This window comes from Zootoca vivipara, chromosome 8 (genome assembly GCF_963506605.1).
Source record: "Zootoca vivipara chromosome 8, rZooViv1.1, whole genome shotgun sequence".
Lineage (NCBI taxonomy): Eukaryota > Metazoa > Chordata > Lepidosauria > Squamata > Lacertidae > Zootoca > Zootoca vivipara.
Window position 1 is genome coordinate 12,431,680 of NC_083283.1, and position 22,195 is coordinate 12,453,874.

General features: G+C 48.5%; 1 protein-coding gene across 2 annotated transcripts; it reads right to left on the reverse strand.

Moving 5' to 3' along the window:
* Window positions 1-5,421: 5,421 nt before the first annotated feature.
* TRIB1 (tribbles pseudokinase 1) lies at window positions 5,422-18,772 on the reverse strand. 2 transcript variants are annotated; one of them, XM_060277621.1, is made up of 3 exons: window positions 16,999-18,772; window positions 13,925-14,217; window positions 5,422-6,792 (listed from the first exon to the last, which is right to left on the reverse strand). In XM_060277621.1, the coding sequence occupies exons 1-3, from the start codon at window positions 17,395-17,397 to the stop codon at window positions 6,324-6,326; spliced, it is 1,161 nt and encodes a 386-aa protein (XP_060133604.1). In that variant the 5' UTR covers window positions 17,398-18,772; the 3' UTR covers window positions 5,422-6,323. The 2 variants fall into 2 exon arrangements, with proteins under 2 accessions (XP_060133604.1, XP_034981546.1); XM_035125655.2 differs by lacking the exon at window positions 16,999-18,772 and adding an exon at window positions 16,593-16,988.
* Window positions 18,773-22,195: the final 3,423 nt, after the last annotated feature.

The window sequence follows — 22,195 nt, forward strand, 5'->3', positions numbered from 1 at the left end:
ATTTAGCGTTAACTCGAAGTGTATACTCAATTCTGACCAAACCAAGCCTCCTAGAGAACCATATATAGCAGGAGGCCACACCGCTAGCATGTTCTAAATTCTGGCCATGCCGCCTTGGGCTGATGAGAGCTGGGGTTCAACCACATCGGGAGTTCCCCATTCCCCCTGCAGCACTGTCTAGAAAATCGGGAGCAAATAGATCTAGACAAGGATTCAAAGGCCCATGGAAGTAAAGAAGGGCCATAGCTCAAGGACAGAGCATCCACTTTGCATGCAGAATTTCCAGGTTCTTGGTGGACCACAAGCTTAGCATGAGTCAACAGTGTGATGCAACAGCAACAAAACAAAACAAAAACTACTGTAATGCTATTCTTGGCTGCATCAACAGTGTGCTGATCAAGGGAAATAATAGCCCTACTCTGTTTTGCCTTGGTCAGACCACACCTGGAATACTGCGTCCAATTCTGAGCACTACAATTTAAGGATGTTGACAAGCTGGAACGTGTGCAGATGAGGGCAACCAAGATGATCAAGTCTCTGGAAACCAAACCTTATGTGGAACAGTTGAAAGAGGAGACTGAGAGGAGATAGGATAGCCATCTTCAAATATCTTATGGGTTGTCACATGGAGGAAGGAGCAAGCTTGTTTTCTCCTGCTCTGGAGGGTAGGACTCAAGGCAATGGCTTCAAGTTGCAAGAAAGGAGATTCCGACTAAACATTCGGAAGAACTTTCTGAGCTGTTCAGCAGTGGAACAGACGCCCACAAGAGGTGGTGGACTCACCTTCCTTGGAGGTTTTTAAACAGAGATTGCATGGCCATCTGTCATGGATGCTTTAGCTGAGATTCCTGCATTCCAGGGGGTTGGACTAGATGACACGTGGGTTCCCTTCCAACTCTCAAGATTCTATGATTCAATTGCACAAATATGATGAGCCCAGACAGTAGGTGAATCATCCACAGATGGACACCACCACTGAGCATAGCTGTCAAGTTCTCCCTTTTTTAAAGGGAAATTCCCTTATGCTGAATAGGCTTCCTTGCGAGAAAAGGGAAAACTTGACAGCTATGCCACTGAGGCTAGAATTCGCCTCCAAAACACAGGGGCATCCAAGGACCCCCGAAGCTCTTAAGCAGGCACCCCCAACCTTCGGCCCTCCAGATGTTTTGGACTACAACTCCCATCATCCCTGACCACTGGGTCCTGTTAGCTAGGGATCATGGGAGTTGTAGGCCAAAACATCTGGAGGGCCGCAGGTTGGGGATGCCTGATCTTAAGGAAGGTTCAAGCAGGCGGTCCTTTTGATATCTGTCCCCCCCCCCGGCCCACCCTTCTGTCCGGTGCAATTAGCAAACTTCACATGCGGTCAAAGTGAATTGGTTGGATGACTCAACTGACTTCCAGCTTGTGCCCATTTTGCCTGCCCTCATTTGCAGCCTGTTCTGTCCTGCTTCTGTGGGTTTTTCTTCCTTTCACAATTACACAAATATTTTGCATTTAAGTTGCATGCATTCTTGTATGCATGGGCGGGGTATAAATAATAATAATAAATAATAATAATAATTATCATTATTATTATTATTTGCACCTTTCCCTAAATTTGTGGGCCAGCTTCTCTCCTAGCAATGGAGGAGATATTGTTTGTTCTGTGTATATTAAAGACAACCAGTCAAATTGCCAGTTGCCTGGACAATGAGGTGGTACATACACATTCATTTTTATTTTTTATTTTGTCCAATTACTTCTTCACCATTCTTCCATCATGGAACCAAATGTTGTGTATGCACTGACCAGACCCAGACCCGATTTAGCTTCCCCAAGGTGAGGGGGCCTCATTTGCCTCTAGTAACATAACCCTGGGACTTAAAGGAGGAGAAAGACAAATATTTGTTATGAAACCAGATTTATTAAACCTTTTTGTACAGGAATTCTCCAACATCTTCATGTCGATTTTCAAGTATGTACATTATTTACAAACATCCAACATAGTGTTATTATTAGCATGGTACCTACCAATATATACAGATTCATAGGCAAGTTTGTGGATATTTTTTTTCCTTTTTTTAAAAAAACAACAACAACTGTATCACAGATACAAATATATTAAAGCAATCACAAGAGCTTTAGTGCAATCAAGGTCAAAAATTAAAGTTTCACCTCTAATTCTCTTGATTCTATCAAGTTAGTATTGCCAGCCATTAATTCACATTTAAATGCTCTTTTGACACCTCGGGTTTTAGGACACACACACACACCTCTACAGTCATTAAGAAAACAGGGGGGGGGGGAATCAGAAGATGGCAAGACATTATGTGGGAAGGTACATAGCAGATGAGGTATAAACAGATCACAAGAGCACAGTGGCTCCACCCTTTTGACAAAGAAATAGTAGGATTCTTAAGCAATGTCCACATTTGGTACTCTGAATTCTGGGCTAAACAGGTACAGTATATCCAACCAGCTTTTCCCCCACAAAGAATTCTGGGAACTGTAGTCCCATGAGACTAGCAATCTCAAAGCAGCCCAGCAGAAATACATTTCCCAGAGTTCCTTGAAAGGCAAAGGTAGTTTGCTGCTAGCATACCCCCGACGCTGATGAATACATCGGTTTCAGATATGGGATAAAAGTGTTTTTGAAACAAAACCTGGTTGGCGTGTGTTTACACACACACACACTTGCAAGCAAGTCAACAAGAGATGCTAATCCACAGAGCTGTTTGCTAGCCTGTTGACCCACACATTTCTCCACAGGGCACATCAACCGCCTCTGAGAAAGGAGAACCAACCATCTCCCAAACGAACAAAAGTTTCCCTCTCTAGTTTTCTGGGTGATTTCCAGCTCACCCCGGGGCAAGTACCTATTTGCACAAACCGGAGCAGTCGCCTTTGTCGGGAGGAAGTTCATTACCGCATCCAGGAAGCAAATGCTTATTCAAGTGTATTCATTATTCCACAAGAATTGGAGATGCAAAAAACAACCAATCCACCAATCACCGCCAGTGGTACATGGACATTTAATAAGGGGAAGAGATTTCCAGAGGGTGATTGCTCTTGAACAGCCTAATGGGAAGGTTGAGGACATTGTTTTTAGAGGCTTACCAGAATGAGGATTTAGTTTGTTTTCCCCCCCTTCTTGTAAGAGTGATGCAAGGCATCAAAGAGCAGAGCCCACACACTGACAACACAAACGCCGTTTCGGTATATGTAATAAGATCGGGCTTCTATTTGCCTCTCAGGTTCAGGTTGGGACAACTCTGGGCGAGTGTTTTGGCATTCAGATACACTGGGCTACTCTCGGAGCGACACCTTCAGGCAGGAGCGCCAGGTAAGTCCCTTGGGATCATTTGCCCCAGGAGCTAAACATGTCACGTTTTAAAGCAGGGATGAGGAACACCTGTGTCCCTTCATATAGCTGATGGACTCCAACTCCCATCACCCCAGGCCGGCATAGTCAATGGCCAGGAATGATGGGGGTTCTAGTCCAACTGGAGAACCACAGGTTTTCTCACCGCTGGTTTAAAGAGTTCAGGGAGAAGCTGCACCAAGGCAGGAAGTGAGCTTTGAATCTGCACCCACCAAGGGCCAATTCTAGCGCTCTAGGTAGGACACATTCATCGACCTAGTCAAGGAGATTTCTGCATCTGACCCAGCAATGTCTCCGCCAACTGCCAGCAGTTCTTCAGGGGCTCGGGAATAAATACCTCCAGACCCGCTGCACCAAGGATGCGGGGTGGGGCGGGGCTGTGTTGTTGCTGGACTACAACTCCCATCATGCTTGACCGCTGGCTGATGGGAGGGAAGTATATGAAGTTCCCCTTACGCTACATAGATACGCTTTTCAATGGGGGTGCCAGGGAGAGTCTTTTGAGAACGCAAGCCACAATTCCTCCTTTTCTTGTCTTACGCAGGGAGCAGTGGAATGAGGCAATGCGGTTGGTTAGTTCAAATGTCGCACCAGAAAGTTCCTGATAAGATGGGAAGATCAAATCCCACTAAGCCTTGGGCAGGTCTCTCCTTCAGGATCCCCATCTGCGAACTGGGCACAGCGGTGCTCTGCTTTCCAAGATTATAAGGCTATGTACGCAGGTGCCAGCAGAAGTATTGCATCACCTAAGGGTCACAAACAAGTGCGCCCCATTTCATGGCTAAGACACGTCTGGCGGATGTTTTTTTTTGGGGGGGGGGCCTAGCTGGCCAATTCAGGTTTTCCGTAACCCTCTGCAAAGGCTTACACGCCTCCTTAGAACAGGCATGGCAGAGGAGGAGGGAAAGGGCCAAAGGGAGAGAATGTCAAAAGGAATCCTCACCTATCAGTTGAAGTCAGAAATCCGAGAACTGCTCCCCTTAAGGAGGAGTCCTCGAGTCTGCTAAAGAATTGGCTCCAAGGGAAATCGGATGTGAAAGCATTCAGAGACAGAAAGACAAGACTTGCTACCTGAACCGCCACTGTCACACAATAGACAGGGAACCCCAAGGTTGTAGAGGCTTTTGTGCCACATCTCATCAGTTCACAAGGCACCGACAGTCCTGATCTCATCAATAAAGCAGACATTCCATGTTTAGGCTGATAATGGGTTAGGAACGGGGTGGTCTGACGTTCAAGCCAAGGGCAAAAATCCTCGTTTTAAGAGCGCCCGCATTCCAAAGCAAAACCATTCCGGTGCAAATGCACCCACCCCCAAACCATTAAAGTCCCAAGAATTCAGATAGGAGCGCATTTCATCCCACAAGACGCATGGTCAACCTCTACAGCTGCCTGATTTACCTTGGCTAGCACAAAGGCGTTACAGCTCTGTTGAAAAGCCAACGAGATACAGTTTAGTTGAGGTTCAAATTTTGAGGGGGGGGGGGAGAGGCGAATTTTACAAACCAAGTACCGTGTTTCCCCCTTTTTAAGACACCGTCTTATAACTTTTTTTCCTCAAAAAAACACAGGGTGGCTTACTTTCGGTGGGATGTCTTATTTTTTAATTACTGGTACGGTTTTTACGGCTCAGGGCGCTGCTGTGCTCTCTTGAGTGCTCAGCACTGCAGCAGCCACCGGTTCCGGGCGGCAGGGCAGCAGGCGTCCTTGGCCAGGCCAGGCGGAGGCCACTGGCTCAGGCGCTCCCCCCGCCGCTGCAGGGTGCTCCAAGCTCCTTGGCTGGGCCAGGCAAGGAAGAAGCAGTGAGCCCAGCGGTGGTGGCAAGCGGTGGTGGCAAGCGGAGCACGGGGATGCAGCCAGCAAGGCGGGAGCGCGATCAGCTGTTAAGCAGAGCTCTTGGCCGCATGGAGTGACTCTGTGAGTGGAGGTGCCTGTGGGGGTTGGTTTCCATGGCGCGGAAGTATGGCTTATTTTGGGGGTATGTCTTATATTTCTCAAATGCTTAAAAACCCTGCCATGGCTTACTTTATGACTATGTATTAAAAAGGGGGAAACAGGGTAATTCCTGGTTAATCACCTCCTGGAGGGCTGAAAACAGTCAAATGGGTTTCGAGCTGCAAACCTTGAAATGCAGCTAAGAAAAGGAACTGGCAAACTGGAGGCAGAAGGGGGTGATTCTCACTTGTCAGGAGATGCAAGCTCAAAACCAGTTAGATAATCTTAGCTATAAAAATAGACAATCCGGTTGATTTTTTTTTTGCACTGTGACTATCACAAGCCTAGCACTTAAAGAACTTTGCCTGCATTCTCTCTTACATCACCAGTGAGGAGATTCTATAATCTAAGCCAGCCCAGAGCCCTGTCACTTTGGATGTAGGAGAGACAGAGCAATCCAGCTGGCCCTTCTGTAGTTTCTTCAACAATATAGCCTGGCCTGCAGAACAAGGCTGTATGGATCTGAACATGGAACCAAGAAGCTACAGGGGGTCATAGCTGCCAAGTTATCCCTTTTTTTAAGGGAAATTATGCTGAATAGGCTTCCTCGTGAGAAAAGGGAAAACTTGGCAGCTATGCAGGGGGGTTTGCTTTTTCTTAAAAAACCAAACAAGCCAGCCAACAAAAACTGCAAACCTCAGACTGCTTATTCCAGACAGTCCTGTATGTAAGGAAATTCTCCACTGAAGTTCAGAGCAAACTTTAAAAGTCACAACCTAAAAGTCCCAGGCCTGAGCACGTTTTGCAAAGGTCCATTTGCTCCAAGTCCCACAGGGATTCAAATGGGAATTCGTGAAGCAGGCGAAGGATGGCAAATCTCCTACTTGCAAGGGTGTTTGAGATCCTAGCTACTGTCCTGACCAAAGCTTGATTTTTGGGAAGGACCACAGAAAACGAAGAGAGAGGGTGGAAATTAAAACGAGAGTGTGAGAGGCTTCTTGTCCCCCGAGGCAAAAACCAAGAGCTAGCAAAAGAAGGAGCTAATTTCGTCGTCCTCACTGGATTTCTCCGGAACCACCTGATTGGAGGCCCTCGTGTCCTGGTCGGCGCAACCAGATTCCAAAACAGCGTCAAACCAAGGATGCAGCAAGATCTCTGGAGCCGCAAGTCTCTCGGAGGGCTCCCTCCTGAGCAGGCTTCGGATAAGGCAACGCGCTTTGGGAGAGACGTGGTCTGGAATGCAGAACTGTCCGCGCCGGATTTTAGAAAAGAGGGCAGTAGGGTCAGAGTCATGGAAGGGGTAACGTCCCACCAGGAGGGTATACAGCATTACTCCTAAGCTCCAGACGTCAGCCGACTTGCCGGAATAAGTCCCCATCGTGTTAAGGATCTCTGGGCTGACGTAGGCAGGGCAGCCGTGCTTGTCCGACAAGGCATCGTCCTCCCCTTTGATGATGTGTGTGTCCTCCAAGCTTTCGAGCCGGAGCTGCGTCCTGGAGAAGAGGAAAGAGATTGAGGCATCAGTTACCAAGCAATGCCAGGAACCGGCACAGAGGAGGAAATTTGATGGGGTGGGGGGTGGGGATCATTGCATGCAGGAGCTCCCAGTTTCAATCTCAGAGATGTCCCAGTAGGGCTGGGACAGTCTGCTATCTGAAACCCTGGAGAGCTGCTTCCAGTCTGTGTAGACAATACTGAGCTAGATGGACCAATGGCCGCCGTATAAGGCAGCTTCCCTAGTCACTTTTCCACACAAATGGGTCACAAGACAAGGACAGAAGCACAAGGAAGACATGCCAACACGTACTTCCAACAAACAGAGGTTGGATATGGAGGCTTCAGTTGAGATTCCTGCATTGTTCTACGCTTCTCTGAACCTATCAGATCTCAAAATACCAGAGTCAGGGATGATAACATAACCAAGAGCCAGTTCCTCAAGAATGGCAAGTGTAGGGAATTGGCAAACACTTTTGTCACATCCTGGAGATAAGAACCGCCTCCTTCCCAAACGACAGTGACCATGTTGTATCCACGGCCTGCACCAAAACTTTTAGATTAAGGATCTAATTCTGTGTATTCATAATTAAGTCTTTTGGAACTCAGCGAGCAGCCTCCATCGATCAGAAACCATTACACACAAACCGCTGCGAAAAGGTTTCTGCATGTCGTGCTCATCATCGGTTGACTGTAGCATCAAGAAGTGACTCAGGCTATGATGAATGGGATGCCTCAGATCACAGACCACAGCCAGAACTTTCATGATTACCCACCAAATGAAAATACAAAGGCAAGGCTTTTTGACTGAGACAAGTCACACGCCCTGGGAGAGGAGAGATCCCACATTATGCACTTGAAGGAATGAGCTGGACGGGAATATAGTTCCTGATGTCAACACCACGAGACAACTGAGGCACCCAGGACCACAATCCCACTTCAATGGTGCTGGGCAATTTCCCTGGGCAAATAATATATCAGAGAAACACACTGCCAAGAGACTCACAGACATCACCCGGCGACTGCCACACCCACCAATAGTATGCGTGTCCGAATGGACCACCACCGATGGAGACCCGGTGCTCCCATCAAGTCTATTCACATATGCAGCTGTCGCCAAGATGCCAGCACTCAGGTGACACAGCTCGGTAGGCGAAGCATGAGACTCGTGCTCTCGGGGTTGTGGGGGGGCTGGATCAGATGCCCCACGCGGCCCCTTCCGACTCTACGATTCTACAAGAGCATTGCTCGATTATTCCGGCCTTGAGGATTTCAGTGCAATGATGCCAAATTCACAGGGCAGAGATCCTGGGCTGAAGCCAGCCGAGCCCCGGTGACGCCAAGCCTTAACTGGCTCGTGGATCGCAGCCAAAACCCACATCCCTTTTGTTCCTGATATAGTCACAAGACTTGGGGCTCAGGTATCCATTGCCACCACCGTCACCACATACACACACAAACAAACAAACACACAAAAAGGCCTTGCAGGGTATACCCTGCTTTTAAGCAAACTCCCCATTCCCCAGAGCTTTTCACTATTTAAGTTGCCGTTTTTACGTTAAGTTGGTTAGATATTCTCTGGCTCCTGCAGCGCTCTCTGCTCACAGCCTCCCTTACAGTTTTGTTGGCCTGTAAAATGCATTGATTCGCTCGCTGTCCTCAGGGTGACCTTCCTGTCCTCTAATGCAAAAGATTCCTCTCCCTCCCTCCCTCCCTCCCTACTGGCCACATCTCCACCGGTTGGTTCTCTAAACGGAAAATATGACTCAACCTACCCTCGCCTGCCCTCCCACTGCCTGGCAGGGCATCCAAGCTCTGCACCTGTGCTTGCCAGGCTAACATCCTGCCCGGCATTGCTTAACCCTCTGATTACCAAACCGGGAAGCACATGAGACGCTTCCCTGCGCAACGCTTCGGTTTCCAAATTCGCGGCACTGGAGGCAAGCTGCTATTTTGGCAAACGGTTGTTTGGTTGGGGGTTGCTTTTCTTTACAGCACAACTTGTCCTTTCTGCCACGAAACTATAAATATGCAAGCGGGGAGGGCAGAGAATTTTTTGGCTACAAGGCTCCAGTCTCGATTTTTGCTCACCAGGGCGATGGTTCATACATGCATGCGTCCCTGGCCCTTAGGTGTTATTCAGCAGCTGGTGACTTGGAGCAGAATGCGTGACCCACTTTCACTTTTTGTGGGGGGTGGGCGAGGGGGCACACTGGGTGAAAATGCACACTCCGTTTGTGGCGTTTGATCATTCCTGGGGCGGATGCCAAGCCCTGCAATTGATTACTAAGTCATTTCTCCCCCTCCCCCTCCCCCCAAAATAATATTACACTCACTACTCTTCTTTTTTTTAAAAAAAGCAGAAAACAAATTTGTGTTGTTGCACCTGCCTATCCCTCCACGCACAATGACATTTTTAAAGTAAAAACTAAACCGTAATACTCTGGGTGGCTTCCAACAGATATAAATTCCAACTTCCATATATATATTCCAACTTCAAGAAAGAAGATTCCACCTAAACATTAGGAAGAATTTCCTGACAGTAAGAGCTGTTCGGCAGTGGAATTTGCTACCAAGGAGTGTGGTGGAGTCTCCTTCTTTGGAGGTCTTTAAGCAGAGGCTTGACAGGCATATGTCAAGAATGCTTTGATGGTGTTTCCTGCTTGGCAGGGGGCTGGACTGGATGGCCCTTGTGGTCTCCTCCAACTCTATGATTCTATAAAAACGTAACAAACAATTATCTCTCAAAGTTCCTCGCTCTGCAATGTCATGCCCCCTCCCACCAAGTAAACGGAACCAGATTGTGTGCCCCCAGATTCAATTCCCACCATCTCCAGTTAGCACTGGGGGGGGGCACACCCTGCCTGAAATCCTGGACAGCTGCTGCCAGTCAGTGTAGACAGTAGTGCGTATAAGTCGGCTTCCTGTGTTCCTAGATTTACTGTGGTGTGTTTTTTTTTGTGGGGCAGCTGTACAAAATCAGAACTTATGAAATGTGACTGTCACCTGTGTCATACAGTGGCTGGAAGCCTCCAAAATGGCAGGAAGCTCGCTCCCTGTGCCTCAAGCCTCCTTTAGATGCATTGCACACCAGAGATAGGTGATATTCTGCACCAAGAAAGCAATGTGGGCAAATTGAATGCAAAAAGGAGCCTTGCAAACAAGCAGTCTTTCAGGAATGGCTCTGCCAGGCTGAGCTGAAGCTTCCTTATTCCTGACCATGCAGATTCTCCCATCTGTTGGCGTGGGGTGCCTTGAAGCAGATCAGAGAATCCAGGGGTTATATGTTTGAAACGATTGGCTTGTGGGCGGGCCAGCGCAGCAGGAGAACCAAAACCTACGGGAGCTTAACAGCCACCTTTACCCATCGGAATGATGCACCATCATAAACATCACCCCAACGCAGGCTGCAATCTGCACACTCCCAGAGATCCAACAGCTGACTATGGCATCACTTCAAAGTAATGCGTGGATTGCAGCCCTCAAGTGTGAAACTGTTTCTGCTGATGTCAAAAGCAGAACTCCCACAGAGTTCAAATGGGCTGGAGTTTCACACCTATTCAGGGCTGCCCACATAACACCCAACTGCAGGTTATCTTCAAAGAGCTTCTGCCAACACTTTAGCAGCAGCATCCTCGATTTTCAGTTTGTGCGTGCATGCAAATATATTTATAACACACACACACACACACACAAGGTTCCATGCTTCTTGCACCACCTTTAACAACCCTTCCTATGGCTTGTTATATACACAGTGAAAACTGCATCAATCCTGTGGACAACATCACGCCAGGTCAGCTTGCATGGCTGATTTGCACCTCCCAGCAATGTTGGCTCCCTGCAAAGCACAGATTGTGAATCAAGAGCTGGTTTCCAGAAGATGTGCTCTCTCCAGCGTTAGAAATCCGCCAGGCGCATTTTGCACCTGGCTATCGGCCACTCGCGGCCAAGCGAAGGCACCCAACGTCTCCACCGTCTCCACCATCTGGAGGTGCGTGCCTGGGGATCCTTGGATCTTGACTGGTTTTTGCACGCTAACGACACACCCTGCAGAATTCTACCTGTTCTAATTTTATCTGCACAATCCGAATGAATTTCAGGAGCTGAAATGTCATGTTGAAAAATACAACTTTTGAGCCGCCTGGCCCCAAAATGGCAACTGGGCATCGTGTTTTGGCTACTGTAACCCTCGTTTAAGGAGCTATTTGGCGCCTATCTTATATATCAGAGTTTCCAATATATCAGAGTTTCCAGTGGCTCTCTGCCACCGACCCTATATACAGAGGTACATCGCAAGACGAATGCCCTGCAAGACGAATTTTTCGCAAGACAAATGCGCCTTGCGATCCAATGGTGAATCGCAAGACGAATTCGTTTTGCGAAAAATTCATCTTGCGAATCGCGGTTTCCCATGGGAATGGATTGAAATTTAATTAATGCATCCCTACGGGCAAAAAAAGAAATTTCAATGCATTCCTATGGGAAACTGCGATTCGCAAGATGAATTTTTCGCAAAACGAATTGACTCACGGAACGAATTAAATTCGTCTTGCGAGGCACCACTGTAAATCCCTCCCATATATGCAGGTGTTGCTGAGCATATGTACAGCTACGGATAATAATGGGATTGAGAGAAATCTCAGCCGTGTCTCTACTTCCAGTAAGTTGTGTCACATAACAACTACAATAACACAAACCCTGGATAGTTAACTACATGCCTGTTCAAATGCTCCAGGGAAAGGAGGGTGGCGGGAGGAATCTGTGTTGGACTGGGGACACAGGAGTTGACTTTGCTGAGGCTCACCCCCAACCATTGTTGTGAGAGAGCCAGCGTTGTGTCAGCATCAGACCGATGGGATTTGGATTGCATAGCTTGACTCTTGAAATATCAGTACTGCCTTGAACAATTCATCGCAAGTACACACTGTGCCAATTGCAACCCATTTCTCTCGCTTCACCACCTCCAGCCAATGCCCAGCACAATTCTCATTCACGGTACGTGCCCAAATGTAAACCATTTGAATATGAAATACTTCAGAATGACACCAAGGTGTAATTTGCTGCCGCCCTGCCAGACACCTAGCCCTGTAATCTCAACGAGACCTGGAGTAATACATGACCCAGCGCAACCCACAAACCAGCTGAGCCAGTCTCCACGCACCTGGACCAGTGGCCCACCTGGACCCTCAACAAAATCAAGACAAAGCTTTTTGGATTCTGCATGGTTTAAGTCCAGCTTGAGTTCAGTGGAGCTCTTGGTTCTAGGTCAAACTTAAAAAAGCACCCTCTTGGGCCCTGATCAGTATTCCTTTGCTTGCAAAGGAAGCAGTTTAAGAGCAACTTCACAGATGGAAACCTCCCTACAAAGGGGTGCCACGAGGAAATGTATGGTCCACAACCACCACACAAGATTCAATTTCACCGCAGGCATGAAGATTGGGAAATCAGGATCGGGCAAAGAGATCCCCGACTTCGGTACGTGCCATCTGCACACCTGATGGAATGTACCTATGTTTTCTCCCACACCTAAATAAAATTGTCAGAAGCATGGAGGTCCCCATCTAAAGCTGGAAGACTCAACACACTACTTTGACAGATGGATAGCTCAGTTGGTTAGAGCATGGTGCTGATGACGTTAAGGTTGCAAGTTCGACCCCCCCATGAGGTACTTGCCTATTCCTGCATTGCAGGGTGGGTTTTTTTTCTAGAATTCAGGCATGGCCAAACTTGTCCCTCCAGATGTTTTGGGACTACAACTCCCACCATCCCTAGCTAACAGGACCAGTGGTCAGGGATGATGGGAATTGTAGTCTCGAAACATCTGGAGGGCCGTTTGACCATGCCTGGACTAGATGATTCCTCCCAACTCCACAATTCTACGATTCCCCTTGACGGTGGGAGGTAGTATAAATAACAAATTCATTGAGTTACAGTAAAGAACAGCCCCTAAGGTGCCAAGATCCAAATAACCACTCAATTAGCCCCCTGCACCAGCCCTGGACTCAAGAACTGTGTGGGGTGTCAATTTGCTTTAGCTGCTGAGTGTAGAATCAAAATCCCACTAGGCAGACATACAGTAAAATAATACTCTGGATCCATTGCCAGAAACAAGACAGATGTTTATATAACATAACTAATGTGGTGCAAAGGCAAAGAAGGTGCGCTTTGAACCAGGAAGTCCAAAGTTCACATCTCATGTCTGTCGCATACACAAACCTACTGGCTTGGGTATGCTCCCGTTTTTATTTTGGGTATAAAACTACAGGGTTGTTGCACAGATTCATGTGATAGTGACACTTGCAGCAGCCAATGTGGTGGCCTCTGTATGTTGCCGGGCAACAACTGCCATCACCCCGGATCATCAGCCTTCCTGGCTGGGGCAGATGGAAGTGGGGATTCCAACAACACCTGATGTCTCCTATTATAAAGGAAGCACTCTAAGATATTGTGCACACAAAGACATATAGTGAACAAGAAGACATTATGGTAGAACCTACACACATTAAAAAACCGCTGTGAAAACGCTTTATTTTAAAACGTTTTAAAAAATACATCCAATTCTGCATAGCTCACTTTCGCCATCTAGTGTGACATTTGTACATTGCACTTTGCAACGCCTTTAAAACGTTTACTTGCAGTTGTGTAGCTGAGTCCTACGACGACTTGGCCCCCACCAAAGCTACCTTCCGCTCAATAGACCAGTCAAACATTCTCTCCTAAAGAGGCTTCTATGCCAATACAGGTACGCAACTTGTAGCCAGTGGGCCAAACCTGGCCTTGCAACCATCAGCTACAGAGTAGAGGGGTGTGAATACAGGGAATGCAGGAATCTGGCATACATTTGACGAGTGAGTCATCTGATCCTCCTAGCTCAGTAATGACAAGCAATGGTTCCCCAGGGATCCCAAGAGAGGGACACCCCCAGCTTCACCTTGATATGCTGGGTCTTGAACCTGGGACCTTCTGCATGGAAAGCAGGTGTTCTACCACCAAGGAACGCCCCTTCCCCTGCATAGCCCTCGGGAAAAAGTCATGGCTTTTTTGCCCTCCACCCAAACTACCAGTAGCGGAAGAAAGAGCTCTCCCCAGAGTGTATGGGGAACGTTAAGACAACCACGAACCCCTGCTCACCTTTCTTCACTAGAAAACACGAACTTCCTGAGTTTGAGGTCCCCCAGCACAATGGCAGACTGGTGGCAGTGGGCAACCGCCGAGATGATCTGCTTGAAAAGCCTGGCTGCCTCTTGCTCCGGAAGACGCTTGCGGCTCCTCACGTAGGAATGCATGTCGCCAAAGTCCTTATCGAAGAAGACGTAGGCTTTCGTCTCCCCGAGAATCACTTCCACGATCCCAGTGATGTTTCTGTGCGACGGCAGCTGGATGTAAGGGCGGATCTTGTCCTGGTAGTGTTTGAGGGGGAAGACCTGGAAGCAGAGGGCCAAGGGGAGAGCTGTGGTTAGAGAACGGGGATTCACCAAAGGGGTTTTCATACTGAGAAAATCTAAGCGGAAGGACATAGGTTGGAACACCCACCGCCTTATAGCAGCAGTGGAGAACTTGCAGCCTTCCAGATGTTATGGGACTACAATTCCCATCCTCCTGACTGTTGCCCATGCCTGATGGGAGTTGTAGTTCAGCAACCACTGGAGGGCCAAAAGTTCCCCTTCCCCTGTTTTAAAGCATTAGAAATCAAAGAGGGAGCAGGTAGCATAAATTGCAGAGAAAGAATGGCATGCTGTTAAAAGGGGAAGAAAGTGGGAAGTCGAGAGGGTGATTTAAAAAAAAAAAAAAGGAATCACACAATTTCTTAATGGTGTCTGTTGAGATAACCCAAGGCATTTGCATAGCCACACCCCTTTCTGCCCTACGCCAGCTTAAAACGCCAATTCCTAGTTCTGCACACTCACAATTACTGAAGAGAAAGGAAACCCCTTTTCAGCACCCACACCAAGCCTGCCAGAAACCTCCTGGAAGCAAAGCACCCAAGTTACGTGTGAGCTCAGTTCCCGACGTTTCTCTGCCAGCCCTGAAAAAGTACCTCTGGGCATGCAGTAGGAAAGAGAGAAAGAGAGGAGCAGGGAGAGGCATTTAAAACCCTCCACCCTCCAATCTGTCTGCGGTGATTCAGACAAAGGCGATGGCGACCGAGCTCCCATTTCGGAGCATGCCAAACTCTGAGCAAGGGAAGGAGAGGATTAAAGCCTCTCTCATGCTTTATTCACAGATGTTTTGCAAGACTTTGGGCATGTTCTCCGGGTGACCTGCGAGGGCTCTGCTGGGTTACTCACATCCTAGGCCTGACTGGAAACTGTGATGTGTACACACAGAGTGTCATCTTTCCAGTTCAGGCAACCCGGCAAGAGACTCCTCACCGTGGGAGCCCCATCGCCCTCTCCTCCCATCCCAACTTAACTCTCTCTCTCTCTCCCCCTCCATGTCATTCCAAAGTCTCCAGTTACTGCAAATGACCTCCAGTATTGGAGGTGTTTATGCCTCTGAATACCAGGCTGCATACAGTTCAAACATTTAAAGCGCATTCTTTCCCTCAAATCATTCTAGGTACTGATGCTTAGCTTCCACTGAGCTACAATTCACAGCAATCCTTAAACCGGAGCCCAGTCACAATCAGTTGCAGCCTATCAATGGCCTGTCAGAGCTATTCCAATGGAAAGATATTCTCTGATTGGGGGAGATTTGTGGGGCTGTTTGCAAAGCTCAATTCAAAGATCCTTGCAGCCTGACCTCCTGGGCGCTTTCACAAGCAGAAATAGGTCAGAACTGCTACGATAAAGTCATGCAATATCCACTGAAACCTTTGGCACATTATCTCTGTCTCCTGCCGCTTCACAAACCCTAAATAGGGGTAAGTGAAATACATGATTATTCTCCCCGTGTTAATTCCTGCCTCTTTCCCTCCTACATTTCCATCATCTGCCCTGTACTGAATCTTGTCCTTTCGTATTTTCTAAAGCACCACCTGGTTGCATGGTGAGGATAATAATCTGTTGAAGAGACCTGTGTAACTCAGAAGCTTGCCTCCCACAGTTTGAAGACGAAATAATACGCATCTTGCGTGTTGCAGGCTATGCAACGGTTAAGTGCTGCAACCATCCAGGGACTTGCTCCAGAACCATCTCATTTATTTGAATGGGTTTGCTGCAGAGCCAGCAAGTGCGGGACGTCCAGGTCTCCACAACTGCACCTCCTACTGTATGAGAGAGCCTGCAAACAGCAGGTGGCAGCAGCAAACCCCATCTCTCCAGCTACTGCCCTGCTCAAAGAGACTGGGGGAATATTCAAGGACAGTGTGAGTGTGCGCGTTTTATTTAAAGAGCTGAGGACACCTCATGGAAAACTTGGAAAGCTCGGCTAGTCTCAGCCAATTCCTGCTTGCGTACTATTCTGCAGGAGGGAAGCGGAAAACAGAGGAGGATGACGGAGGAGAAACTTAACCCCTTTTTGTCAAGTGTGGGGAATCTTTCCAAATGGCTTCCAAACGCCGCCCCCCCCCCAAAGAAAACCGAACGCGGAGAAATCCAGCCCTGGTCTCTGCACTGATCTCCACAAAAAGAAGACAATCTCCAGACAATCTCCTCCGCAAGCCTAAGGTTGCAAACTTCTGCCGGCTCAGTGTAGCCCCGACTTAATGCGTCTACAACATGTTTTGCAGATACAGGTATTTGCCTGCTGGCACATCATACTACGATCTTATTTCCTTTCACAAGCCCATTCCTACACGCGTTTACTCGGAAAGAAGCCCAAACCACGCTCAATGGCACTGACTCGTGAGAAAGCGTACCTAGGCATCCACATCCTTTCGGATCACGGGAATTCCAGGAACGCGTGGAACCTATGAGCTTGCCAGTGAGTCACCAATCCGTGTTGTTTCAAATTCTGCCCCCAACGTTCCACCCCGCGCACTAGAGTCACAATCCACGCGCCATTTAAGCCCGAGGAGATTTGAGATTCAGAAGACCCGATTTGGCTCGCGTGTGAACACCGGATATTCAAGGCTGTTACGCACGCTTTCCTCCAGGTAGCCAAGTTCCACTGAAGTTTACTCAATGGAGCTTGCTTCCTTCCTTCCGAGCGCAATCGCCGACGGCGCGGCCGAGGCTGGCCGCTCCCCCCGCTTTCCAAGGCGCAGAGGGGGCTCCCCACAACCCAAACACAAAGAAAGGGTAAGCGTCCCCGGCGGCGCTTACCTTGCAGCGCAGCTCCCGTCCGGTGTTGATGTCGAGCGCCCTGGAGACGTGATCCCTGTCGGGCAGGGGTAACAAGAGGTAACCGGCGACAAGGCTGGGGCCCTGCGCGCTGCCGTTCTCTCCGGGGGTGCCCGCAACCGAGCCGCCTCCTCCAGGGGCCGGAGAGACTGGCCCGCAGGGCGATCCCGGCGCACTGAAGCAATCGTGGGGCGCCGCTGCCGCCGCGCTGGAGCAGTCGACGGCGAGGCGAGTGCACTTGGCGGCGGGCGGCGCGTCCTCGGCGCCGTCGTGCAGCAGGAGCCGCTTGGCAGGCGAGCACCGGCAGCGAGGACCTCCCGCGCCGGCTGCCGGCGGGTGCAGGAGCACGGCGGGGCTGCGAGGCTCGAGCTGGCGGCTCATGGAGCTAGTGGACGGCGTCGGTGATCCGAGCGCGGTGTGGCGCGCGAAGCCGGACGGGCGCCGCGCTGGCTCGGGAACAAGGCGGCCAAGGAAACCGGCTCCGGCTGCTGCCCAATTAATTGTCCTTCTGCGGCTGATTCAGGCGACCTCCTCCGCTCCGAGGGAACCAGTGCTCCCGGCGCGCATCCCCTCCTGCTCTCCTCCTCCCTCGATGGAGAGCGTCCGGCCACAACTGCAGGAGCGCCCCTCCGCTCACCATCTGCCGGCAGCGCGGCCAAACTCCCGGGAGCTCATCAAAGTTCCCCGTGACGCAAGGGGAAGTGGGCGGAGCCTCGGGGAGCCCGGCCTCCCATTGGCGGCCTCGGCCCCATTCAGTACGGCTGCAGCCGACGGAGCGAGTAAAAAGGGAAGAGAGCCGAGCGATCTCGAGCCAGGCAATGGGAAGAACCTGGGAGGCGAGAGGGAGCGCCTTTGTCATTCGCCTGGAGCGGCGGAGCGCACCGGGGCACTTCAGAACGGCGCGGGGTGGAGGTTAGAGTACTCGGCTGGGAGAGATCGGGGTTCAAGTTCCCCCAATCAAGCTGGGAAAAGTTGGATAGCAGTGGAAGAAACGCTCAAAGGCAGCAGCCTTCACCGACGTTGCATTGGGCCCCGAGCGCGACTTGCAATGGGTGCGAGAAGCCGCCGGCTGCTCTGGAGGGGAAGTCTCGTCAGTCTCGTTTCGCCACCCATTCCCCCCACATTTTCCCAATCTTAAATTCAGTTCTCCACATTCAGCCATGAATAATATAGAAAGGGAGAACTGCAAAGTTGGAAAGGAAGCCCGAGAAACATCTCCACCCAACGCATAAACATTTTAGTGCAAAATTTATCCATTTTTGCATGCGATTTTGCCCAATAGGCATTTTTTTTGCAAGCAATTCCCCCTATTGCTTTTGCACGTCATTTTCACCTCTACAGTATATGCATTCCTATGCATCCTTTACCTAGCAATATGCATTTTCCTAGAGATCCCTTGATTGGAGCATTTTTGCATTGGAAAATATGGAGAAATGCAAAATTTACTGCAGTTTGCAGTCCCTCGGGTCAACAGCGTTCATCCCATGTGACTTAAAACTGCAGCCATTCCTTGCAAATAGTCCAAACTGGATGTGCTGAAATGATTTGTTGATTTCGACAACATCTATAATCATTCTTCAGACAAATCAGAACCACCAGCTGGAGAAAAGCAGCCAGGACCAACATATATTGTCTAAGCAAAATAAAAAAATTCCTTCAGTAGCACCTTAAAGACCAACTAAGTTTATATTTTGGTATGAGCTTTCGTGTGCATGCACACTTCTTCAGATACACTAAAAACAGAAGTGTCAGACCCTATATATATACAGAGGGTGGTGGGGGTGGGTGGGAATGGGAGATGGGCTGATGGGAGTGGTAAACCTGTAGATGGGTGTTAATGGCTGCTGATGGCTGCAATTAGTCCTGGGCTGAGGTGCTAAAGAAAGCTTGATCATGCATAATGAGATAAGAATCCGATATCTCTATTCATCCCAGGTGCTTCCATGGTTTTAAGCTTGGTAATGATTTCCAATTCAGCAACTTCCCTTTCCAGTCTGTTCCTGAAATTTCTCTGTAATAAAACAGCTGCTTTGAGATCTTGTATAGAATGTCCAGATTGTCTAGAGATGGTTCAGGCAGCCCCAGCCACCACAGGAAGAAAATACTCAAATGTGCTATAATTTACACAAACACCTGCAATATTGAGCCTTGGATACTAAGCAATTTGTAGGACGGATTATCCACTAAGTGCCAGATGCAATCAGTACCACTTGCTGATTCTAGAGGCAAATTTACTGCTTGAGGTCACCATAAGCAGAATCATGTGTTCCAGGAATACAGGTACTTTTAGAGATCTCCAAAGAGATACATACGCAAACCGCAAGGCCAGTGGCCAGTTTGCCATGAGCTACTTTCAGTGTATTTTAAGAAGCACATGCAATGCCTTGTGCTGGATGACTCATAGCATATCAGTCCCATTAATGCATCTGAACACTCAAAACAACAACTGCATTTGTTCAAGGAGGATATCCTGGGGGTTCCATTTGCTGCTTCCCTACATGATGACACCAGGAAAAGGTTCTGCAAATGCTTTCTCAGCCACTCGCCTTCTCTTTCAAAAGTGCATCATTTCTGACTCTTCTAGCCTTGTTGTTCAGCAACTACATAGGCGGCTCAGCCGGTACAGCATGAGACTCTTAATCCCAGGGTCATGGGTTCGAGCCCTACGCTGGGCAAAAAGGTTCCTGCGTTGCAGGGGTTGGACTAGATGACCCTCAGGCTCTCAACCAACTCTAGAATTCTGTGGTTCTAATGTGCATAGGGAATTTTTCAAATGTTTGCTGTTTTACTGTGCTTAATGTTGTTCATTTGTTGGAAGCCTCCCAGAGTGGCTGGGGGCAACCCAGCCAGATGGGCGGCATACAAGTAAATAATAATTACTGCTCTTTCATCTACGGATTCTACGCTGTCTAGCAACTGTCTACACAGACTGGCAACATCTCTCCAGAATTTCAAGTGGGACGTAGAGGTGCTGGGATTTGAACCTGGGACCTTCTGCATGCAAAGCAGATTCTCTGCACTGTTACAGGGGTTGACATTAGGGCAGGATTGTGGAAGCTGTGGGCCTCCAGATGTGGGTGAACTATAATTCCCACCACCCCTGACCTGGCTGGGGCTGGTGAGAGTTGGTGGTGCACAGGAACCTCTGCAGCTCTGTGAATTACTCAGGCCTGCACTGGGGCCGAGATCTCTCACCAAAGTGGTCATCCAGTATCTAAAGTGTACCACTGTGGTCTAAACCACCGAGCCTCTTGGGCTTGCTGATCAGGTCAGCAGTTTGAATCCCCGCGACAGGGTGAGCTCCCGTTGCTCTGTTCCAGCTCCTGCCAACCTACAAGCTCAAAAGCACGCCAGTGCAAGCAGATAAATAGGTATCACTGCAGCAGGAAGGTAAACAGTGTTCCCGTGCGCTCTGGTTTCTGTCACAGTGTTCTGTTGCACAAGAAGCGGTTTAGTTATGCTGGCTACATGACCCGGAAATCTGTTTGTGAACAAACGCCGGCTCCCTTGGCCTGAAAGTGAGATGAGCGCCGCAACCCCATAGTCACCTTTGACTGGACTTAACCGTCCAGGGGTCCTCTACCTTTTACCTTTTTTTGTACCACTTCATACGGCAAGCTCAGACTCACTCTTCAGGTGAGCTGTTTGACAGTGGAATGGACTATTTTGGAAGGTGGTTGGGACTAGATGAGCCTTGGGATACTTTCAGTAATTTTTCTTTTAAATTAAGTTGTGTGTCCTTGTTTCTCAGTTGGATCCTGTTTTATGTTTTGTGGTATTTTATGCACTGCAACTTGCCATTATTTTTATTGATTACAGTTTACTATAATTATTTACTGTAATTGATGGGTGTAAACTGTTTAAGTATTATTTGCTGATCTTTATTTTTCTGTTTACTATTAGATTCTAATGAATTATTGAATACAGTGGTGCCTCGCTAGACGAAATTAATTCGTTCCACGGGTCTTTTATTATAGCGAAAAATTCGTCTAGCGAATCCCATAGGAATGCATTGAATTTTTTTTAAAAAAAATTTTTTTGCCCATAGGAACGCATTAATTGAATTTCAATTCATTCCTATGGGAAACCGCGATTCGCTAGACGAATTTTTCGTAAAACACATTCGTCTAGCGAGGCAACCTCCGCTCGAAAAATCATTTCGTTAAGCGGAAATTTCGTTAAACAGGGCATTCGTTAAGCGAGGCACCACTGTATTGCTTTAATTTGATACAAGTTGTTTATTTTAGAGTTATTTAGAGACTTTTTTTGTTTTGGATCAGATGGTTGTTATTAACGTGTTGGAAGCCGCCCAGAGTGGCTGGAGCGGGGTATAAATAATAAAATCATTACTATTATTATATCCTTTCCAACTCTGCAATTCTGCAATTCAGCACGATGCCCCATCGATGCACATAGAAAACTAGATGCCAAGCAAAAGGGTTCCCCGACATGCTTGGGTGGAGGTTTCTCTTTTTGTCTGGAGGAACATTCAGTTATCTGTCACCTGCAAACTCAGTGAGAACTAGGTCCTATGGGGCTGCCAGCAACTCACAGCCAACAGTCATATGCCTCTTTTATCTATGGGTTGGCAGGTGCAGGTGGATGAACTTAATAATTGCCAGTCTGGATTTGGCCCTGAGGCCCACAGGCAGCCCCAGCTATCTGGGGCATGCAGATAGCTGATAGATGAGTGAAGTACGTGGTCACAGACACAGCCAGTAGCAATTTCAGTGCTTAGGGGGGTGGGAAAACCCCATTAAGGGGGCTCAATGCCACTGGGTTCGACACATAAGCTGCACAATCTGCTCCGCTGATAGAAGAAGTAGGCAGAGACTGTCAGAGCTTTGCCATCGTTTTACGATCGCTGTTTGTCACTGTGCTGAGTGCTTTGTCTTGTTTGACCTCACAGCAACCCAATGAGTAATCTGCAACTCCTATTAATATTTTTATAGCACTAACCATGTGCTTGGATGGGAAGCTAAGGCACACAGAGCTGCATGTGCCACCTCTCTCTGATAGGCAGCCTTCCCCCCACCCCACCCCACCCCCTAGATGGAAACATGCCAGCCAGGATCCAAGGTCTCAACAAGCCTTGAGCTAGCGATCTGCAGGAGGATCAATAGGAGTATAGCATCTAGATCAAGGGAATTAATAGTACCACTGTATTCTGCTCTGGTCA

Coding starts and splice junctions, on each gene's coding strand:
- TRIB1 (XM_060277621.1), bottom strand. CDS start 17,397: ATGAGCCGCCAGCTCGAGCCTCGCAGCCCCGCCGTGCTCCTGCACCCG. Junction 14,218..16,998: donor GACGGGAGCTGCGCTGCAAG/GTAAGCGCCGCC, acceptor CTCTGCTTCCAG/GTCTTCCCCCTCAAACACTA. Junction 6,793..13,924: donor GTGTTTTCTAGTGAAGAAAG/GTGAGCAGGGGT, acceptor CCTCTTCTCCAG/GACGCAGCTCCGGCTCGAAA.